The sequence below is a fragment of the Lates calcarifer genome, linkage group LG7_1 (assembly GCF_001640805.2).
Source record: "Lates calcarifer isolate ASB-BC8 linkage group LG7_1, TLL_Latcal_v3, whole genome shotgun sequence".
NCBI classification, from domain to species: domain Eukaryota; kingdom Metazoa; phylum Chordata; class Actinopteri; family Centropomidae; genus Lates; species Lates calcarifer.
The window spans coordinates 13,456,282-13,480,778 of NC_066839.1; the positions used below are offsets into that span (position 1 = coordinate 13,456,282).

Genomic DNA, 24,497 nt, shown 5'->3' on the forward strand with positions numbered 1-24,497 from the left:
AAGTGTGTGCTGAATAGGGTATGTTAAAAGACGGAGGCCCTGTGGTTAAGATCCTACACGTCTATGTATATCTGCAAAAAAAGAGTGTGTGTGTGAGTGAGCGGTAGAGACAGCTTGCAAATGAGAAAAGAGACAGAGACAGCAGGGCTCCTGTGAGTGCCTGTCAGTAGGAAAGGCAGCTCTCCATCCAGCTACGAGAAGGGTGGGGGGTGGGGTGGGGTCTCTCACCCTGAGAAGCTGCTTCACCTTCAGATGATGCGGAGTAAACAGGAGTCTACTTGCACTGCTGCCACACAGCTGCTTCCTGTTTTTTTTTTTTTTATTTATTTTTTTAGCGGGGGGGTGGAGGGGCTGCTGCTGCTGAATGCGAGTGTCTGTGCGCTCGCCAAATCTGTCATAGGGTGCAGTGTGAGTCACAGTCAGCCCCCGTTCGTGCTTTGAATCATGACTCAGTTTATGCAGACAGACTAAAGGATAAGCTTTTGAGATGCAACACTCAATATAGCTCCCAAACCAGCCTCATGTAGTCTTACTGGAACAAATCCTCACTCCACAGACACACACACACACGCCCAGTAAACACACTTCCATCTGAACCAGGATTAAGTGCTGAGTCAGACAAGTGGTTAAGGTTAACCATGTAAGAGAAAACGCCCTCAAGTCTTCACCATCTTAAATGAGGCACTTGAAGGTTAAGTTATTCTGAGTTTTGTGTCCCAAATTACGAGTGCCGGATATAGCAGCCGCTGCATATAAAACGCCCAGTTAACACAGATCAGACTTAAATTTCAGGCTTCTGTGATTCAAAGAGGCACATTACGGAGTAGTTAGCGTACGTATGCATGTTGCAGCAAATTACCTTGACGATTTAAACGAGGACGACTAAAGAGACAAGAAAAAAAAAACTAAATCCATAATCAGAGACTGAGTTTGTACTCAACATAGTGTTTCCATTTACATCTGAAACACCAGCTCAGGCTGGACTTAAAAGAAATGATTATAACTGACTGTTGCAGCAGTGTTGGTTTGACTGCAGCTGTTACACTCACAAAGTCAGTGGAGTGTCAGCTGAAATCCAGGAATGAACTTGAGGCAGCTGTGTTGTCCAAACCTCATCCTATCTCTCCTACTGCTTCACAGTTGAATGTGCACTGTGCCAGAAATGACAATGACTTCTCACAAACCCAATGACAACTCTACTGTTCATTACAAATACTCTGACAAATCATAACATTTTTTTCCATGCTTTCTGCTGATGCTTTGCATTCTGTTACTTTACAGTGCCACAACTCTAAAAAACATTCTCCCTCCTTATTTTTGAAAACTGATATTGTCTCGCTTTCAGTAATTTTGCTTTTCACCTCCACGCTAAGCTGCTTTCTCTTACCTTTGATCAGACGATACAATATCAGTCTGAAAATGAGTGTGAAAAATGGCTCTGCATCCAATGGCCTTCTTCTGCATTTCAACCAGAGGAGCTGCAGTCTAAACTGAGCTCGTCAGTCATTGTTTCTGACCCCAAAAATCTCCCTGGGGTGCTTTCTGTTGGCCCAGGAACTATTGGGGCTGTTTGCTGTGCTCAATGTTGCTAATTGATTGAACAAAAATCCTGCTGGCAGCTGCTTCGTGTACTACTTTATTCACAGAGTGAACACCACTGGGTGACACTTATAACAATAAGGTGAGGAGAGGATATTTCTCAAGGTTATGTTGTCATCTTCCTGACTAACCTAAAAGTAGAAATAAATAAGGAAAGCACGTTCAAATTGCTTTTTTTTTTTCAATGTAGTTACACTTTAGAGCAGAAATGAATAAGCATGGCATACCTTCTTTGCATCCATTCTAATATCCTAGTCTCTCCACAGTAAGGAAGGAAGGAAGACTGTCTCTGGCTCCTCGTGCCTGATCACTTTATCATTTCAGGCAGGTCACAAAGTTACAGCAGGATGGTGATCCCCTGATCTGCCATAGTGATCATTTACTGTGCAGTATGATCCTGGCATATTGTTCATCTTGGACTGAAAGAGCGAGTCAGACAGGTTGTGCTGGCCTTTAAACTGATGCATCAATAATGAACATAAGCAAATCTTGTTTGTCAACAAAGGCATCAGTGTCTATAAAGCTAACTGGTCTATACACAGCTTTGTGCAAGTCCTTGTAAGTTTCAGAGAACTCTGCTTTAAACTGCTCAAAACTCTCTGAAACGCAGTCTGCTGTGATGGAACTGGAAGGATAAACTCCAGACAGCATAACCCTGTATTGTCTCAGCAGTCCTTGGAGTATCGCTCACTTTTAATCGAGAACAATGGAGCAGGAGAAGAGCAATCACATCATTAGGCACTTATCGATTATACAGCCAACACTGGCCGAGGCTCATAAGATGCCAGCTGGTGCAAAAAAAAAAAAAAAAAAAAAAAAAAAGCTCAGAGCTTGAAGCTTTGTGAAGACGCCTGTGTTCATTTCCAACTCCAAAAAACTTTATGTGCAACACATGCCCCTGAGCGACTGAAGTCACAGTTCATCCATGTCTATCCCAGCTCTTATTGAGAACACATTGCAAAGAAGTTGCCTATTTAAAATGTCAGTGTCTTCATACGCCCCAGATTTCGGTAACAAACAAACTGATGTGTAAATCCTGTTGAAGGTGTCCGGTCGACTGTTGAGCACCAAAACACACCTACCATCACTTAGTTTAAGCATGGATAAGAGGCTGCTTTGACCCAAACTAGTGAAGCAGCCCTCATTTTTAACTTTAAAAACTGACATTCAGTGAAGATGCGGAGAGGGCACTGACACATTAAGAGCAGAGGTTACAAAAGTGAGAAAACTGAGGTGAGAAAGGAAAGAAAATAAATCCGCTGCTACACTGCTGGTATCCTGCACTCAATCTCAAATAATGTGACATCTGTATTTTCTATCACCAACTTCTTTTTATCTGGTATGTTTACATTTGTGAATGACTGTAGTTGCTAATGAACTGTAAACATGTGGATGCAAGAACAATTGATGAATAATTAGTAGCTTTGCTAGAGCTGCTGACAGGAAAAGTTTTGACATTTTGGGAAATGTGCTTCTTATTAATGCTCTTGCTGAGAGTTAGGTGAGAAGATTGATACCATTCTCATACATGGAAAGTGGTTTCATAACTCTCAGCGAGAGAGAACTTCAATCAATCACTTTAACCTTGAAAGAACAGTTGAAAAAAAATTGTCTTACACTTCCTCTTTCAACATAGGTGGCCACGCTTGTAGAAGGAGCATGAGCAGTTGAAAGTCCTCCCACTTCTCAGCAGCTTCCAGCAGCTCCAGGAAGAGAGCGTATCGTTTGTCCTCGTTCTCTACGTCTTCTATCTGGACCTGTGAGAAGAAGGTGGAGAGGGAGCAGGTCGGTCAGAAAGGTAAATCAATGACACCAGCTTCATTTAGAATAAAAGCACAACTTAGGTAATTGAGGAGAAGCTTGAGCAACCATCCATTTCTTTAAAATCCTGCCACCCATGCAATGCCATGGATAAATAAATGATGATGAATGGCAGCGTCATCCGCTGAGACGTGCATCTCAGTGATCTATCATTTTGGCCACTTCCACGAGACACCATCCAACACAAACGCAACAGAAGCAAGAGAGTGGCTTTCATTGATTTCAAATGAAGTGTGTTCTCAACAAACTCGACAACCTAATGATTGCAGTAGAATTTGTGAGCAAGAGATCCCTGCCAAAGCAAGACCCGAATGAACTGTGCAGTCTCACACACTCAATCTAAACTAGTATCAAAGCCTTCAAACTTGAAATGAGGCGGTGAGGGGAAGGAACAAGGCCTCACGTGTAATGGCACATTCTGCATTTCAGTGTTAGTCTAAAAAAAAAACATCACCTGTGGCTGGAGCTTTTCTGCGCTATTGTATGAAAAACAGAGATCGAGACGGAGAGTGTGAGAAAAGAGAGTGAAAAGGAAAGAGGGAGGGTTAATGTGGAAAAAATGAGAGGAGGAGGCGGCGGAGGGAAAGTAATTAATTTTCTTCTCAAAGGTTTGCTTCTAGTGTGATTTAACAGTTCAGAGAGCGGCTGATTTCTGAGGGGAAAACTACAACCTGCCAAAGCATGGCTGCTGCAAAGACAGGCTCTGTCACACACGCACGCATACATGTGTACACGTAGACACACACACACACACACATACACAATGCAACACATACATTACTTGCAGCCCAGACTCATAAAACATGGTTTCAGCCTCAGTAGTTTTCTCACATTTATATGACTGGATTTCTATGTAAAGCCTGGCAGTATTTCATCAGTATAAAAGTATAAACAGTTCAAATTAAACACTTTCTGTGAAATAACCTGTAAACATGTAAGTACATACCTATTATTTAAATCTTTATTTTAAATCATAGAGCAGTTTTGTACTGAAGTAGGTTTAGTGTAGTTTCCATGTGTGCACTGCTATCGGTACAAGTGGAGATACAGCTCTACAGTACTCATACTTGGGCTAGCAAATGAAGCTGTCCCATTAACAATAATTTAATGAAATGTATTTTGAGGCAGTAAATACTTTTCCTGCGGGGGGATAAATTGTGAGCTCATTAGAGCAATCTGGCTGGTGCAGCATGCTAAGGTTTTCTCATACAAAAATAAAAGCTGCATTACGATGCTGCCACAATAATTCCTCTACATGATGCAAAATTATAATAAAGCTTTTCACTGTCACATAAAGAGAATTAGCTACATTGCTTGATGGCAGTAGGCAATATTGACTAAATGGACAAATGCTGAAATTCTGTGGAGTGGAGCTTGTGTGGCCACAAGAATCATATGACTCATTACATTGGATTACAAAGCCTATAATCAAAACATATCAACATAGAGGATATTTATTAATCAGCCACAGTGGAGGACAGCTGGTGAGTTGTTTATGCAGTGTAGGTCATTGTGCAGGCAAAAGCCTCCTTTTGCTAGTTCCATGGCAACTACCTGTGGCACACAAATATGTTTTTAGAGGAGGCATTTTTGCTTGTGACAACTTGAATGTTGATAAAGGCTCTTTATAGTCTTCTTATAAAAAGTCTGCCGGTCATAGATCCATTCAGTCGCTGACGTCTGAGTCTCTAAATTTTTTTTAAAACTTTAGATTTGATGAATGAGTGTGTTGAACTGAAATATCTCATTAACATTCATTAACATTCATGTTCCTCAGAGGATGAATCCTACTGACTTAGTTGATCCCCTGACTTTTCCCTTAGTTCCACCATAAGGTTCATGTTTGTGGTTTGGATTGAAATGTCTTCACAACTGTTATTTGGTACAGACGTTCATGGTCCCCTCAGAATGAGTTGTAATCACTTTGGTGACCCCTTAACTTTTCATATTTACTAGGTACACACAGCGAGAGGATGTACTTTGTGGTGCTGTTCAAGTGTACTGCGTTATGTGGACAGGTGTTTCCATTATTTTGTCCACCCCTTTTATATCAACAAGGGTATAGGCTATTACAGAAATTACAGAAACACCTCTCTGTATAATGCAGTACCGTTCAACACAGTGCCCGTGTCTCACAGAGTCTTGCTCCCTTTGCATCACTTTATTTGATGGTCAATGCATAATACGTAGAAATAATTAACAAACTATTAATTCATTTGCTGTTGTAATTATGTTAGAACTAGTCCAATGAGCGACTGTTAATTAAGCAGCACTCAGAATAGCTGATGTCTTTAATAAGCATCTTACAGGTTCTGAGACGTTAGTCATAATAAACCTGTAATTTATGCATAAAAAGCACAGACTAAATAAGTGGCAGCGTAGCAGATCCATGCTTAGTGTTGTAGTGAAGCGCCTTATGATGGGGGATGGAGCAATAAATGAGTAAAGCTGAAGCTCAGGACCCTCTGGAAATGGAGGTCATTTGGTAAGCAGAAATGGAATCTTAACTACCTGTAAAAAGCCCTCACTGCAATCTAAAGCTCTCAAATCCATCACTGAATGTAAACTGCAACCCAAAGCCTGTTCATCATTGTTACTGCCTTACTGTGTTATGAACGCTGAATACTGAGCACTTGGTAGCTATTGAAGCATTTCATAAGCTTTATGGTGGCCATTATTCATAATGTTTGAAGATTCAAGGGTATGCAAAACCTTGGGATTCCCAGATGATATTCTGATTACATGTTCTCGCAACAAAACACATAACAGCAAAACACATTACAAATTTCAAAGACATACCCATAAACATGCTCTACTCACACACATATACACACCTACATACCACACTCGCACACGCAAACGCGTACTCATCAAAACTCACCTACAGTAGACCACAGATTAAATTGCTGCCAATTACTATGTGGCTGTGAAGCTTTTATTTTCTTAACAAGAAAGGATGGTAATTAATTATAGTGATTAAAATCAACATTTCCTCTGTGGTGTTGTACAAAGAACAGAGGGCAGGAGGGCGGGGGGGGAGCAAGCCCTACTATAACGCTTAGCAGTGAAGCGCTGACAAATTAAATGTCTCTCAGTCTATCAGCCAATCAAAATATATATCTATACTGTATGCATCTACCTGTCTACCTTTCTCTTCCCTTTTTCCTTCTTTATTTAATTTATGTGCCTCCCTTTTCCAGCTAACCTGCTTTCAAATACTTTCAATCTCAATTTCCCTCTTCCTTCCCCATCTGTCCATCCCAGACTGCAGGATAAATGCTAATGGCACAGTGTATTTGTGAACTGAGACTGAGATATTTTACGGCCCATCACCGTTTCCTTGTTTGGAAGACAACTTTTTAAACAACTGATCATTCACTAGACCTTTCCTCCAAATAGCAAATGTCCTTTCATTGCTCATTAAATGAACTAAACACAGTAGGCCTGTGGAGCCTTGCATCTCTCAACACAAAGAGGTAACATGGGTAAAAGTGATGGTCAGCATTTCAAGAGTTTGGCAGGCTTTTTAAAAATTTCTTTTGCAAGGATACTGATTAAAAGCAATGGCAGATCCACTGTGTAGTATTTCCCTGTATGAAGGCTGATCCTGGATAATATCAGAGTTACAGTATGTTAGCAGCTCTCTCCTGCGGAGAGATCGGATTTGGGTAAGATTACACTCCAGCAACCTTGATTAGCATTACCTGATAGTTTTATGTTTGCCAAACTCACTGGTAAGTCCAGTCAACAAACCTTCTTAAATAGAAAACAAAAATAAGAGTTTGAGAAGGAATAAAAAAAAAAAAAGATAATCTCAAAAGTAAAACTTGCAAACAAATGATTTGTGTAATTGTGTGAGCTATTTGTCTTCTACTTTTTTTGATATATCTTTTTGTTTACAGTTCCCTCCATTTCTTTCTCACTTATCAGACTTTTGCTCTCACCAGTGGCTTTGCGGTTACACTGCCAGCTCCCTTGTTTGTGCTAACTGAATTTTTGTTTGCAGTTACGACACATACATCTTGCGTGGGCGTGTTTTTTTCAGGGGTGCTTCCCCATTAGCGAATGAGTTTTGGAGTGTCAGCTAAGTGCGAGTTTTGTTTTTTGCATACACATATATATGAGACATATATGACTGATACTTACACTTTATTAATCTTGTAGGGACCCAGTAAAGTTAGCTAGTTGGTAGTGAATGCTCAGTGCTGCTGTTTAGGACGACTGTGTTCAGCAAAACAGAACCTGAGTTTTCTACACTGAAAAATTGGCTCTCCATATATATATGTCCACTATATATATATATATATGTCCACTATATATATATATATATATATATATATATATATATATATATATATATATATATATATATATAAGAAGTTTTGTTTGACACAAATGTGTTTCCATAACGTGCAACTTTTAGCTTTTTAGCACAGTATGTAGCCATTAAGTGAATGAAAGTAAATGAAACATGACAACCAGTAGTTACCAGCAGCTACATTATTGCTCTCTGACAACCTTTTACTTTTCAAATCTGGGAAAAAGTGAAAAGTTCAGTGGATGAGGAGGCTTGTGTGTACCGTGGGGGATGTGTCTAACATGATAGTGTAGAATAGTTATTGCATTTTCCCTGCTGCTGTGATTTTTCACACACTGGTGAGCATGTTCAACCTTGTTGCTTTGAAAGGCAATATAGATTTAGTAAAGAGTGCTTTACCGCATTGACCTCAGCTTTCTGAAAATGCATACACACACTTGTTTTACTAGACCACTGAGGACCTGTGACTAAAATGCCATAACTTCTAACTAAAGTTTTACACAGCTGTACAAGAACACAGTCACAGCCACATTTCTATAAGACGAACAGCAATTACAGAGTGTTGTAGTTTGCCTGAAAAAGCTTGTGTAGTCAGACAGGGTATCTCTCTACTGATTAAAAACTGCAATGCAGTCTAACCCTGCTATCAGCATATGATAATAAAACAGGGGGAAAAAAGGGAGGAAATGTGTGACTCTGTGCATGTGTGTGTGTGTGTGTGTGTGTGAGACAGAGAGAGATGGGAGCTCCTTTGGGGCAAATCGATAGGCAGAGCAGAAACTGACAGAAGGCACGTGGGTGAAAACACACGCATTGATACAAAAACACAGTTCACCAAAGGACAGAAATGGAGATGAAGCATAAAAGACTGCGGCAGACAAGTCCAAATGATGTGTTTTCTTTTCATAAAGCAAAACTGTTAGTGTGTATTTGTGTATGTGTCTGTGTGAGAGAGAGTGAGGGAGAGGGCTAGACAGATGAAAGTGGAGTCATCTATTCCTCCTGAGAGTTACTGGCATGAGACTTCCTTCAGTCCCTTTAGAAGAAGAAGACACACACATACACACACCAAAACATAATAAGGACCATGCAAACAGGCACGCAGGTGTACACACACAATCAAAAACAATCAGCTGAATGCCACTGAAACAGAGCTTCAATAAACTCCTGTGAAATGATTTCCTCCATATGTCCCCATCTTTCCTAAAGGAATAAACTCTCACTGAATAAATATTCTAACATCAAAGCGCTCCACTGTAGTCTTTTCAATTTGAACTGCTTTCAATACACAGGTGACACTTGAAGGTAATACTGTAGATAATTTTAGACACAAACAGGGTGAATGAAGAATGCCCTGCCATACTCTAAATCTTCAAGAGTAAACATAAAGGGTGTGTATCCAGTGATTTGAGCCCCCAACCAGGCTTTGAGATATTTTTATTTGTAGACAATAAGCATGTTTGTCAACAATAGCTAAGAGATAACATGTGCATATTTAAGGTCCAGGGGGAGCTTGAGCCCTTTCGACTTTAAGTTATTTTTGATGGTTAGCGAGGAAATTCATGGGAGGCAAATCTAAAATAGCTTGATGTTAGGACTGGGCCACAGGAACTATTTCTCTATATTTATCTCAAAAAATAATAAACATTTTAAACCAGAATGAAAATGATAAATGTTGCTATAATACTGATGGGGAACATTGCTTGGCAGTGCAAAAACAGCCAGTCACACCACAAACTTGGTGCCATTTCTTACTAATCATACAGCTGTCCTACAGGAACAGACAGCCCACTCCCTAAAAAAATTGCACGGCATCTCTTGGAATGATATGTAAGATCCTCAGAGAAGCGACCCTGCAACAATCTTCTATTTTCAAATCTGCGCCCTAGAAAATAAATTTGTCACTTTGATCAATATTGTCACATCAGCTTGGTCTTGTCAGCCCACAAAACAGTCTGAAAGTCCTTAAAGGAATAAAAGGTAAACAGGGGACTGAAAAAGAAAGAAAAAAAAAAGTTGTAAACATGCTTTACGGCCATTTCGTCTGGGATTTCATTTAATGTCAACACCTTCCACCCACCTGTCCAAGGTCAAGCCCTTGCAGAGCTGTGCTGAGTAATTACCACCCCGCTGAGAGGTGCTCATTGACATTTATTACATTTTGTCAACATACGACTGGTGCCTTCACCTCATCTCTCAGAACACATAAAGCACTGTCATTTGTCTTTAAATGGAGCGCTGTCCATGGTACTGAAATGCTCCTCTGGCTGTAATGATCACAGGGGAATGCTTTGTGAATTAAACTATGTTGGACTGTAGTGAGTGTCACACTGTGGCTTGATGAACCGACTGCTTGATTGTTTGTGCTTTGTTATTCTGCCATAACTAACAACCTATTGTTATTTATGGCAGCCAAACAAGCCTAACAGAAAGCAAGTGCAAGTGAATTTGAAGTTTAAATGGCTGGTAATACACTACAAGTGCCTTCTAAAATGTTAATTAAAGGCCTGATTTGTAATTCTGTTCATATATATTCAGATATATGTGTATCAGCTGCCCTTGCAGTTATTTTTGTCCAATTTGGTCTGCGCCCCGAGGAACTGCAGCTTCACACAATCAAGATATTTAATGAGAAAACTGGGATCAAAGTGTCAGTCAGTATGTGTAAATTAGCGTCCTTCTTGAAAAATTTCACCACTCTTGTAATGAGAACCCTCCTGGCCCTGATTAGAAGAACACGGTTTTCAGGCGGAGTCAAAACAAATAGAGAGAATGGCCAATTTGTTACAATTGATACTAGAGAGAAGAGAAGTAACAGTGGTTGGAAATGTCTTTCTTATTTCATGCCAGTTTTCACTGATCTTAAAAAAAAATGACACACAAATCAATAATCAAATGACAATAAAGATCTATTTTATACTCTTCATACAACTTGTTAATGTAAGTGTTTGGATTTGCCAGTGTATGGTGCGACTTTCTACACAGCAATATTCTGCAACACTAGAACTGTAAGAATTCAACACAGTGGGTTATTTGGAAGAAACTACAGAAGAACTTGAAATAACTTATTTTTTGTTGTAAGGCTTAAAATTTCTTGCCTCAGTCTCCTTCGAATTGGACAATTTCACATGCAAATGAAACAATCTTCCAGATTAATTAGACTCAAAACAACTTTGAACCTGCAATAACAACCCAAAGCTTTCAGAGAGGCTAATGATGACACAAATTTGTATTCATTATTGGTGTACTATCATTAGTTTCAACTTGAAGAGGTACTTCAAACAGTCCCACCAGGATTCAAATCACGTGCTGTTCAGAGTGTAGCTAATTGTTGACAATTTTGTGTTGTTTAAACCAAATGCATGTGATGAGCTTGGTATATTACATAAATCTCAAGTGTTTGATCATGGAATATTTGTTGCCTTTCTGAAAGGTTTTAAAGGCGCAGAGGAGGTCCTGAAGCTTTAGGATTTACTTTTGACTGACATGCTGAAATATTCAAAGTCCTATGTACAAAATACAATGTTCGTGGTTTTCCAGAATTGTTGTTTATACTGGACATGGCCCACCTCCACTAAATTATTGACAGCCTCTTAAATATTAGAAGCAACCTAACAATTTTCTGACAGAAAACCATACATGAAAGACAGGGACTATTTCACAAAGCTACTGCTATACAGTATACTGAAGGCGTGAGGGAAATGTTTATATAGTCATCTGGTGACTAAATTGATTACAGAGTCCATCAAAGTCATTCAGACACAGCTCAGAAGATTACAGTGATTGATCAACCAGGCTTACAGATTGTACAGTATGTATGCTTTGCTGTAATTAATCAAAGCAACACATTGGTTTAAAGCAGAAAACCTGAGTTATTTCTTGTCTGGAAATGTTGAAGACAAACAGCTCAATCACTCAACAATCAGCAGGGGGATGTTTGAGGAATAACTCACAGCACTTGTGAGACATTAACAATCAGTGCTGCTGGTCAAGCACTAAGCCGAAGTTTGTTTAAAGCTGAATAATCACCACTTGAACTTTATAACATCAATAACTCTCATCAGAGGTTCATTTTGGAAAGAACAACACAGTCACAGCTCAGTCTCTTCGTTTGCCTGAACAAAACACCCTGTGGCTGGAATTGCAAGTGGATGACACTACAAGAAAAAAAGTTAGTAAATGTTGACTATAGGCTTGGCGGTTGTGTAAGCCAGTATATACATGCCTGTGCGTGCGCCAATGACCGTATGAAAAGATGGATGACATGACAGCTTCCCAAAAGTGAAGCCATAAAATCTTCATCGCCCCCTGCTGGCTGGCTTCGGTATACGTCATAAATCCGGCCCCCATCTTGTTAGTGGATGGGAGGTGAACCGTGAATTTTGCTAATGTATGTTCACCTGTTCACTTTACTTCTACGTTTGGTTTTAATTAGATATTTGATGTTAAAAAAGTGAGTTAAACATTGTAATTGATAGCTGTGATTCACTTGTGATTGGTTGGGCCAGCGTATGGGCGGGAAAGGGTACTACAGCCGATTAGCACTGCACAGGCTCCAAATTATGTCACCAATGCAGGATGGCGACAGCCACATCCGGGATATTTTGACTTCATTTTTGTACAGTGGGAGGAAGAGGAGACACGTCATCCATCTTTTTATACAGTCACTGCTGTGCACATGTACCTACAGGTACACGCTATTTCCCATAATTTTGTACAGTACATATAATAAACCTTATTTCACATTTAGGCTCCAAGCCACACTACTAATGCATCATTGCTGATGAATTATCTTACTGAGATATATGAAAGAAACTGTTTTCTGATAAACACACTGAGGCAAATCAAAAATCTTGAACCAGTCGCTGCAGAGATATTTCAGTCTGGATTAAGCGGTAGACTGATTTACAGACCCATATTGCCATCTATGGAGCCACCCTGCTACCATGGTGTAAAACACAGACCTTTGACTACTCATTATAAAACTAATAATAGCCTCTTTCCTGCACTCTATATAAGGAAAAACTTTTCAAACATACAATTTTACTGCCATGAGTGTAATTTGAAAATACATTTAGAAGCCTATGGGAGTTTTCAATCAGGCTTCCAGTATTGATTGCTTCAAAACAACCCGATAATGGAATGGAATTGATGTGAAACATCCAAGTAATGAAAAAGGCAGATTATTTTTCAGGTACACATGTGAACATCACGCAGTGCGCGCGCACGCACACACACACACACACACACACACACACACACACACGGTCAGTACAACTCAGAATAAATTCAACAGAAGCCCCATTTACACACCAGTTCTTACATCACACCACACACACATGGAGACCTAAAGATCATGTCTTCACAGCTGACAAGGGGTGACCCTGTGGCTGATTTGTCAAAATACGTGATGAGCAAATCATCACCTCTGTGCGTAACACTGTGGTAGACAGGTTAATGATCAGTGCTACTATCACTGTCTGTGTTGACAGCTCTCCCCCTCTCACTCATCACATCTTATTACCACTGCCAATCATGACGGTGAGACCTGTCAATTCCACCTTTCTATCAAATGGGCAGGATAAATGGAAAAATCTATTTTTTTAAAATTAAATACTATGACATGGAAATTGCTTCAGAGTCAACTTCATCATTTAATGGTGTCAGTTTGCTAAATTAAAATGGCCATTATCCAGCTCCTTGTCCTGGTAATTGTATTCTGCAGGTTTTACAATAAAGACTGTCATGATTTACTGCAAATTATTTGACGTTAAAATGTTGTGACTGTCAGTCCCACAAGAAATTCTTTTTTCATTCTTGATTCCGTTTCTTGACCCAGCGCTGACAGATGGAGCTGGTCAGAGGACTGGTTTTAAAAGGTAGATAATTGACCCAATCCTCCTCCCTCCTGCCAGCATCGTAACCACTTGCTGTGAATATTTCATTAAGGTCTCCATATTTATATACATACCGACCGCAAAAGGCAGGGAGCAGTACCTACAGATGTTTTTAGGTTAGCTGGAAAGCTATGTAGTTAGGGAAGTTTTAGTCTTTTAATTTTGTCCATTTAAGTCGTTGTGTGTTGTCTCTTTTTATGAATTTGCGAAAGGAAAAAGTGCATTTTGTCTATTTACATTTCATAGCTCATAGGAATTAAAGGTATTTCTGTTTTGGTGTGTTTTGTTATTATAGCATAAATATATAAATAGTAGTTACGTAAAATTACAGGATTTAGCTGCTGCCTCATTTTTACTTATGTTCAATATAAAGCTAAATCACTAAATTAAGCTAAAAATTGGTATTTTTCATTTACAGGTAACAGGTAAGGAAAAAATTAACAAGTAAATCTAATTTTAGCATGAGCCAATGCTAGCTGTGGCTAGCTCACCAGCTAGCTTTCACTTAATATTGCGCTCTTACTTGAGCTGTATAGTTGTAGTTAAATGTAGTAGTAATTCTATATTTACTGTAAATTCTACAAGTATATATATTTTTATGGCATTTTTTAGTCTCCAGAAACCACATCTATTTAAACATATCTGCATCACAGCCAGTACTACACCAGTCAAGGTAAAATGATTGTCAGCCTTTCTGAGTAAAGTCAAAGATGCGTGGTTCCTTCCTGAATTTGTATGAGCTATTAGTAAAACACAAGTGAACTTTTGCCCCCATCAACAAATCTGCCTGATAATCTTCTCTGTGACTCGGCAATTACTTCAGTCCTTGACCTGAGGGGGGGGGGGGGGGGGGAGACACGGGATGTGGACATGTCAGTGTATCGGACAGGGAGTGCCGGTGGAGCCGTGGGATCCAGAGATCTCTGTGTCTGGCCTTTACTGAGTGCGCTCTGAATGAGCTCATCAATATTCATTGACCCGCTCTGGCTAATGTCCCCAGCGACGGGCAGAATAAAGTTGCAGAGGTCGCACACTTCACAAGAGGAGAGAGGGGCCGGGGGGTGGGGGAGTGAGGGAGAGAATGAACGATGCCGAGGAAGTGAGTGGGGATGATAAGAGAGTGCAGGTTTCAGACAAAATGAGAGCAAAGAGAAGCAAACACCAAAAGGGCAAAGCCTCAGGGCTTGTTGGGGGTTGGGGAGTTTATTACGACTTGAAAGTGAAACACATAAAACATGCAGGGGAAACATAAGTGCAAAGATAAAGACACACACATGCCCGTGGAGAACAAACAAACAGACACACACACACACCCCTTGTGCATGCAAAGTATGACATGACAAGATGAGCGCAATGACAAACAAATACAGCTTCTCTAACCTCTCCCTCTATTTGCTATGCTTTTGCTCTCTCCCTGTAGTCTGGGCTTCATCCACATTGTATAACATGCCACCTGAGTATACATAATGGTACATGCCTCAAGAGAGGAAAATGAGTTTGAGGGAAAGAAGATAAGAGACGGCGGAGGAGCTGAGAGGACGAAACACAGAAGGGGAGTGGTTAGAAAGAAAGAGCGGATTGAAGCTAGGAGGAAAGAACGAGCTTGTAACTTGAAACCATCTTGACACCCACCTGCTTGACATGACGCCACAGCACCAGACATCAATATTAAGCACGCACATATGAGCAGCCGATACAGTATATTTTAATATTAAACCCATTTTCACCAAGACTCCAACCTCTCCTTAATCATGCATGCATATAGGGGCTGATGAATATTCAAGGTGTGAGGAAGGCCAAGGAGAAGGAGAACATACAAAATAATGTGGTGTGTGTGAGAAACAACATATAGCTAGATGCGTGAGCACACATGCCAATTACTGAAGATGAGGGTAAATTAAATGCTTTAACTGTAAAATTTAAACTACATACAGTTTAAACACGGATACAGATGTAGGTGTGAGAGGATGGTTGAGCACTCACACACACTCAGGCTGAATCACCTCAGTTAAAGTAAAGCCTTTACTTGGTGCTACAGAGCAGCACAGAGCTTGCCAAAAAAGATTACTGTGTCTGAGTCCCCCCCGCCCCCGACACACAAACCCCCTACACCCCCACCCCCCTCCACCCCACATCATCTGGCTGCCCACTCCTATCACTTCAACTGTCCTCGGGCTCTTTTTTCCTTATTTCTCCTCTTGTCTGTCTCCCTCTCCTGCTTCCCCTCTTTTCTTGTTTATTTTATTGCACTGCCTACTCTCTGGTGTTTCTCAGACTGAATCACCAGCGATCCCACCGTGTGGACAAAGTGTTGTGCTCCTCTCTCCTGCCTCTGAGTTAAAAGCGGAACATAAATAAAGTTTTCGCAAGGAGCCAAGGGGGGATAGATAAAAGCTGCCAAAACAAGTGGAATTATTGCTGGGGCTTGGCTATCACGACAGTGACCCCTGACCTGTTGCATTAGAGTGCAGCCATAAGATTCCTCAACCCCATCACATTTATTATTTATCTACTTGGAAAGAGACTCTGCTCTCTCTCTCTCTGTTCTCTTATAACCCTCTCCCTACAGTCCAGCCTCATTCACTTTCATCAGACAAATCTCTTTCTGCCTCTCTGTACAGATTCTTCTCTCCACCTGGCCTTCACCTCTGCAAAGCTCCGTCATTTTTTTTCTTCTCCACACAATCCCCAGTGTGACGACTCCTGAAGTTCACTTCCAGTTTTCAACTTCTTTTCAACTTTCCCATTTGACAATATGTGATATGTGAGCATGTGTATGTGTGTGTGTGTGTGTGTGTGTGAGGTGTGTATGTGCATGTGCTCTGCAGGGGCCTAATGGCAACACAGTGATCTGTCAAGCAACAACACTCCCACTTGTGTTTCTGTTTGTATTCCTGTCATATCAAACAAATATTGTAGTTACAACAAAATAGTGTACCATCCATCTGTGCAGTTTTATTTTTTTGTCTTCTTTCTCTGTCTTTCTTGGATATGTGTCAGGGCTGAGGCTTATCTTGGCACTATGGTTTTGTATACTTCAAACGGCAGCCTTAATATTTAAATATACAGCTGGTAGAGTGGGATGCGTTACAGTATGCTGGGAGAGGAGATACACAGGAATGAACTTACAGAAAATAAAGGTCTGTATCAACATTATACTCGGAAATACATGCACACTAATGAAATAATCACAGTTCTTGGGGTGAAATGACAGCAACCAAGTGACTGTAGACTTTGGGCCGATGCAAAAACCAAATCTGTTGATTATGTGAGATATCACAGTGACTATATGACCATAAACATGGTCGGCCAGGCATAAACAGTGAAGAAGGTTGAGAGGAGGGAACTAAAAATTGATTTGGAAGTAAGTAACAAAGTGCTGCGACTTTGCATAAAAGCAGAGATGTGATCAGAAACAATAATCACTGATGAGCAGACAAAAAGGGGCAGCATCCCTTTGTAACTAAATGGGATGTTTTTGTGTAAAGTAAATGAAACTCAACTTGAAAATCAAACTTGACTCAACTGTCAGGAAAATTGCGACAGGAGAGGGAAAAAAAAAGCACAGGACAAGGTGATATGAAAAGAAAATGAAGACGTGCCTCAGGAAAAGTCAAACGAAGGCTCGGTCGGGGTTAACGTGTGGGGTCCGGAGGCTGTGTAGCTGCAGACTGGAAGCTGACAGAGTGCAGCTGTAGTGGTACACACAGCTTGCTCTGCTCTGCTCTGCTCGGCTCAGTTCATCCATATTAGATAGACGGCGCACCGCAAGGCCAAACAGCACAGCACCAAAACAGTGTGTCACAGCAAATGATCCATGACACTGATGAGGGTGGGGCTGGGGTTGTAGCATGAATCAGCGATCACTGCTGATGAGCGTCGATGATGACTTTCCATGCACATGCAGGTGACCCCCCCCCACACACACACACACACAACCTTCCCCTACGCTCAGCAATGTTTAAAGTGCACACAGGTTTGAAGACCTTGATGCAGTGACCAGGCTCACCTTCCTTTAATATGTTTGTGTGTGTTAAAGCTAACACTGCCATGGGATTTAGCACAGTAATCACTGTCTTTACACAATATATTATTACATTAACAAGCCTGTACAGTATGTACACAGCTGTGTAGTATAAGCACATATACCCACACGTACACACATATTTGCTTTCATGTCACCTCTTTGTCTGTGAAATGCCATAAACAAATAACCCTAAGTATATTGTTATTAGTGACATAAAGGCCAAACACACAATATATGCACGCAGACATGCACACAGACAAAACAGACCGTCCAATCTTGACAGTGCTGACATTTGGACGCCCTGCTGTTATGACTAATCATTCAAAATGAAGTCACAAAATCTATCTGTGGCTTCACCTCTCACACACCTCTCCTCCTCCTCCCTTCTGTATCATACCCCCTCCCTCCTCCTCCTCCTCCTCACCCTCTCCCACTACCTAAATGTCAGCATTTCAATTGGGCTCATTAATACCTTCCTTTTTAGGTGTCTGTGTGTGTGTGTGTGTGTGTGTGTGTGTGTGTGTGTGTCTGTGCACAAGCGTGTTGTGGCAGGGAGCGAGGATGATGTATTGGAGCGGCGAGTGGCCTGTTGTTCTTTTTCTGTTTCAATATCATCTGTGAATCTTTCTCTCTCTTTATGCCTCTGATCCATCATTATCTCTCTCCTCTCTCTGATTCTCTCGCTCTCTGTGTTTCCTTCTGATCCATCATCGCTCTGTGTGTGTGTGTGTGTGTGTGAGGCAGCGACTGTGAATCATGCAGTGGCCTTTCCACTGACATGGCCTGGTCTGACCCAGTCTGGACATCACTGAGCTAAACAGCATCCATCAAAATAGCATTCATCTGCTCCTATCACAGTGCTGGCAAACTGGAATGCATGTGTTTGTCTTTCTGGGTGTATAATACAAAAATGCCACCGAGTATGGATGAGGAATGTATAGACCAAAACATGCAGATGCAGGTGAGTAGTGGGGAGGAGGCGGAGGAGGAGGCTTGGACAGCCATTGTGAGGAGACGTTTCAGATCCTAACAGATTGTGAGGATCTAAGGATTTCTTGACATACTGTCAAAGATGTGCACATAACGCGATGCGGCAAGGATGGAGGTTCATGCAGCCAGTGAATCAGATCTGTAGAATACACAATACAGCCTAAATATGAACACAACCTGGTTATCAGGATACAGGAAAACAAAGAGAAAGCCAATAACCTTTACGCTAAATCAATTGTTGTAATCACAGATACTGCACCCTGAATTCAAATCTGGTTAAGACTTTGTTCTGTTACTGACCTGTGCGAGCTGGTGGTAATCAGGAAATATGTAAAGGGATATTGTATCTTACTTTATTTATTTATCAATTTATTTATTACGTAAGGTGGTTTGAATTTATTTCAGGCTGCGAGCCCTGTGGTCAGAGATCTGAGAGCCTGCTGGCAGCTTATCAGTCAGAGATCAACAGCAACAAACAAGGACACAAAACAGTTTTGTATATTATTTACATACATTTCATACTGAACTAACTGTGACCTATCAGACAAAGTCAACCCAAAAGTAAAGGAACAGTTTGATTGAGCTTTCCTGTCAAGAGTTAGACGAGAAGATTGATACCACTCTCATGCCTCTACGGTAAACTGTAGGCTATGGTTAAGCTCAGTTGTTAGGTTAGCTTAGCATAAAGACTGGAAACAAAGGGAAACACCTAACCTGCCACTGTTTTGTTTTGTAACAGATTAACAAAGGCCAAACAAACAAGATGTAACATGTTTCTTAATGAGCTTGAGAGGGTGATGATTGGAGAATGTTATGCTGTTGAATACAGTCAGGCTAGTAGTTTCCCCCTGTTTCCAGTCTTTGTGCTATGCTAAGCTAAATGAAGATAACCAGCTTCATATTTGGTGTACAGACATGAGTGTGGTATCAATCTTCTCATTCAAATCTCAGAAGGAAAGCAATTATGAGTATTTCCCAATAACCATTAAGGTTTGAGAGGGGAAAAAATTTGGTGACTTAAAAATATTTTTTTATGGTAGTTAAAAAAATCTGTTGCTCTTTTGTTTTGTGGGGTTGTTTTGGTTGTTGGTGTTGTTTTTATTAGCTGTAAGCTGCCTGGAAGGTCTCCAATCAAAGGAGTCACAGCCTGAGCTTATACTAATGAATACATATCTGGTGTAAGTACTGTAAGTCATAGCATTTTTTGTCAAACAATCATTTTGTATTCTAAAAGCATACTATAATTTTTTTTCTGCACTGTCCCCTCTGCCAGAGGGTCAGCAGTCAAGGTCAAGTCACTTCAGCAGGGGGGATGAATTTAGCAATAATGGCTCAACACCACAGCACAACACCCTGACATTAGCATTTATATCTGTGATTTTATTTCCCCCAAAACCTTAGTTAATATTCATGGCGTGCATTTTCAGAACCCCCAACTAATTACTTAGATTTCATTTCCATTGTTTAAGCAACATCCATATTTCTACATCAGTCTTTGGTCTGGTTTTGATAGAAGAAAAAAGAATGTAGAATACAGCACAAGTCTAGCATAATGTCTGTAATGTATCATTGACAATTAACCAAGGTGATTTGTAGCATATTAAAAAGGCCAAATGACAGCGTTTCTGATCCTGAATAATTACATGATCAACTAAAAGCTTGTAGTTTCATCCTGTCTAATCTTTTCTCTTTCAATCAATGAACAAACTTTTGTGTTATGCTCATTCATGAAATTACTCTTTCCAAAAAAAACCTCTGAAGTATTGGTTTTCTTTGTCGTAACTGGCAAATAAATAAAAAAAAAGATGACTTTTGAGGTCTGACAGGGAGCTCTATGAAGTAAGTTGGGCTTTCATCTTTTGATTCATCAATGGCCTTTCAGTATTGTTGATATTGAGGAAAGAGAGCCAGGACAGAATACAGGGAGGAGTGGAGTAATGTAATGATGTACAGAAAGAGAGAGGAAGAATGAGGAGATGAGGGATTCATTTTTAAGATCAAAGCAACATTTTCTTCAACCACGAGTATTAACATACAGCCAGTGGATATATAGTGTTCCCGTGTATGTGTGTGTCTATATATGCATCTTAATGCATGGAAACTTGCACACAGCTGGGAGGGTGAATGTGAATGTCTTTGGAGTGCACATAGCTGTTTTGCAGCTGCCTGCGATCACAGGCAACAGCGCTAATCAGACGCCTTTGTCAGAACAGCAAACAGACAGCGGCGGAAAAGGAAAGCAGAGAGAAACTCCGGCTCAAACATACTACCGCTATCAGTTTCACTCACAAATCGCGGCTTGACGGCACGGTTGTCATGGAAATGACAGCAGGCAGTCTGTTTGTGTGAGTGCGCCTAAGCAGTGCGTGCAAGGCACGGGAGAGCTGAGTATGCAGGGAAAGATGGATACAGTGGCTTTGTGCGAATGCGTGTGACTGTGTGTGTCTCTTGGGTAGCCTGTGGGACACAGTTAGAAGGGAGTTGTGCTGATTAGTTAAGGGACCAGTGGGACAGAGGGGAAAACAATACCAACTTCTCTCCTTCCTTCTTCCCCACCCCTTCGTCTCTGTGAGCGTCTGACTTTTTGTGTACACCATTTCCCTCTCCTCCTCTTCCTCTACTTCCTGCTCTCTTTCTGGCTGTAAGCCGACATGATGAGGTCAGAGAGGGGCATCGCTAAGTCTCTGGCATGGCTTCAGGACACCAAAATGCTGCCATCAGTGCCAGCTCTGTGTATGGGTAGTGCCAGGCCCAGCCAACCCGATTACTGTGCCACAGCTTTCAGCAAGGCAGCGACCACCAACAATGTTGCTCCAATTAGGAGGCAAAATGTTATTAATAAAAGAGTGGGCGCATGTGAATGTGTTTGGCTTTGGATTTGTGTGTCAGTAGTGCAGATGTGGATATAGAAAATCTTTCCAAAACAAAAAAAAATTTAGACTAATCAAAGTTAAATGAGACATTTGGCTGCAAAAAACCCTGATCACACATTTAAAGGCCTTTTGGTTGCCTTAGGGAGAGACAAGAGAAAGTGGCACTTCATCTGAAATGAGTCTCGCTCTTACAGCAAGTCTTCTTTTACAAGATTAATTAACTGATCCCTTGGATGTACACTCCCTTAAGAGCGCACGCGTGTGCCTGTCTGTGTGTGTGTGTGTGTGTGTGTGTGTGTGTGTGGTTTCATCGGAGCCTGCCAAATGTCGGGGGTGCACCCAATTAGTTAAAGAGTCCGGGCCCACACACCTGTCTACCTGCGCTGACAATGGCCCACGGCTGCGCGCATACATTTACACATTAATCAACCAGCTCGGGCCATTAATTAGTCAGTCAGGAAACTTAATGACTAGCCACTCAATGGTAGGTTACACCGGGGAAGGAGGAAGGTGCAGGCAGAGCCACACATGCAAATACACACATGTGCAAACATCCAGCACAGATACTGTACATATATTACATCCTCCTACGGAGGACATACAGAGGATTTAGGAATGTTTACAATCATGTATGCGACTGAATGTGTTGGTTTTACAGTCACATAAGCAAACAAACAAGCACATATATATATTTATCTCCATTAGTACGACATAAAGAGGCCAGATCTTCTGTTCTTACAGTGGTGAATAAGCTTCTGCAGTGCTGAATCTAGCTGCAATGATGTTTGTTTTTTTTTCCCAAATCACCTCTGCAGTCCTGTTTCCACTATAACATCACATAACACAGAACATCAATATAACATACTGATGTTCTCTTTCCACAGATGATTCACTATCATGGTGTGCTGGTATATATAGTCTTAAGCAGGTTGTCCTAAACCCTCACCCAAAGCCTTGTGTGTTTTTGATATTTTTTTTGTGAAATACAGAACACACACTCAAATTTAGCATTTTAGACGCACAATTGACATTCTGAATCACATTTTCCAAGATCACATATTTGTTTGGTCTCTACTGGTTCTATAAATATGCAACTGTTTGTGCAGGGAGGTCTTGACAACTGTGACAATTGAAACACCTTTAGAAATGTTTCCTCTAAGCTATTATGAAACGGCATGAATGAAACCTATTCTCAGAAATAATATTATTTTCTTTTACAAAGACTTGAATAGAGACCCCTGGTTGATGGATCAAATAAAACCCAATCACAGCCTCAGCTCCCTGAAATTTGCAGTGTTAGCATTAGCTGTTAACTGACATTAACTACATCTTACTTATCCTTTCAGCTGTACACCCACCATTTTTACAGCCTGAAGCCCATAATGTATATATGCATAATGTATATGTCAACATTCACATGTTTCCTGATGGGGTGAGTGAGTAATTTATCCATCCACTTAACGTCTTCACTACCCCTTTTCTACTCCATTCTCTTTCCACTTATCTCCTCTCCCCACCCATCAATTGCTAGTAGCTTTTCAAAATTTCTGGCCCAGCATTTGCTGTTATGACATTGGAGAAAAGAAAAGGAGAAAATATATCCAGACATCTGTAGCCACCTTCAGATCAAGCACCAGTGTTTGGGAGTTCTTGGGATTAAAGTTGTTTCTCAAGTGGGGGCCCGATTGAGTCACAGCCGCTCGTATGTGCACGGCTGCGAGCATGTGCCAGAGCATCTGTGTGCGCGTTACCTCTCTGTCTTTGAGAACAGCCTGAGTTCTGTAGAGCAGCAGGAGACGAACATCGCTGTCTCGGAGGCTGAAGTTGCTCTCCAGGATCTGCAGCACGTCGATCCGAGGCCGCACGGGGAGCGACGAGTCTCCGCAGAATGGTCGCAGCCAAGCCAGGAGGTCGTCCGAAGTCACTGCGCTGTCACTGATGGAGGAAGGTGAGCAGATAGACAGGTGAGGTGAGGGAGAGATAAGGAGACAGCGGTTCATTTTTTGCAACATAAATGTCCCAAGCTTGTGTGTACAAAAATGCAATATGGACATCCAAGCAAGTTTGGTGCTTCTGATCAAAACTAATTTAAAAGAAAAAAAGCCAAAAAAATCACTGGTTCCAGCTTGTCAAATGTGAGGACTGTGATATTGAACTGAATATTTTAGCAGTTTGGCCAGCTGGACAAAAAAATGAATTGAGAAAATGATCCAAATATTCATTGATAATGAAAAAAGTAAAGGAGGAGAGGCTTTGTGCATAACTACACTGAAGGCAGACAATTAGAAGCTGCTCTGTTACAGGTCCATTGTTTTACTTTGATTTGTTTGGCCAGTTGTCACAAAGAGCAGGAACAGGTGCTGTGTGTTGTCATCTCAATGCTGTCAACTCAAAAAAGACAAAAAGCTACTACACAGGTTGGCAGGTGCCTCTTACTGATTTAAGTACCAAACAGACATTTAACTGGCATTTGACACTCAGCAGGTTTTAATTTCAGGCCTTGAATAGAGCAGAAAAGAGGGAGAGTGTAAAGAGATGGTGAAAGAAGCAGATAAACATCTTTGAAGCTTGTGTTATTTATTTATGACACACAAACACACATTCAAATGGCGCACATGTGTCTGGGATCGAATTATCTGAATTTCTGCTCCGGTACAGAAAGCAATAAATGTCACCAAGGGAAAGTTTCTATAAGTATAGTGAGTGTGTTTATGGTTTGTGTGTGTGTCTGTGTGTGTGTGTGTGTGTGTGTGTGTGAATAGATTTAGATAACCTACCCACTCTGGACGTTGTTGTGCACAGCGGTCACCATGGCCTCCAGGACCCTGAGGGGTTGTGAGTAATTTGCCAGGGCGTCTGGGTCTTCACTGCAAAACAAACCACATCACTACAATCATCTTACATAATACGCTAATTAAGATAAGATTTTCAAATTACCACAATGTCAAGGGACAACGACTGAGAAAAAAAAA

General features: G+C 40.9%; 1 protein-coding gene across 1 annotated transcript in view; it reads right to left on the reverse strand.

Annotated features, from left to right (window-relative positions):
- nbas (NBAS subunit of NRZ tethering complex) overlaps nucleotides 1-24,497 on the reverse strand; it is a 140,302-nt gene that overhangs the window by 14,571 nt on the left and 101,234 nt on the right. The window contains exons 48-50 of the mRNA XM_018696080.2: nucleotides 24,303-24,392; nucleotides 23,277-23,460; nucleotides 3,217-3,356 (exon numbers count right to left, since the gene is read on the reverse strand). Coding sequence (XP_018551596.1) covers nucleotides 3,217-3,356; nucleotides 23,277-23,460; nucleotides 24,303-24,392 — 414 coding nt within the window. The remainder of the gene's footprint in view (nucleotides 1-3,216; nucleotides 3,357-23,276; nucleotides 23,461-24,302; nucleotides 24,393-24,497) is intronic.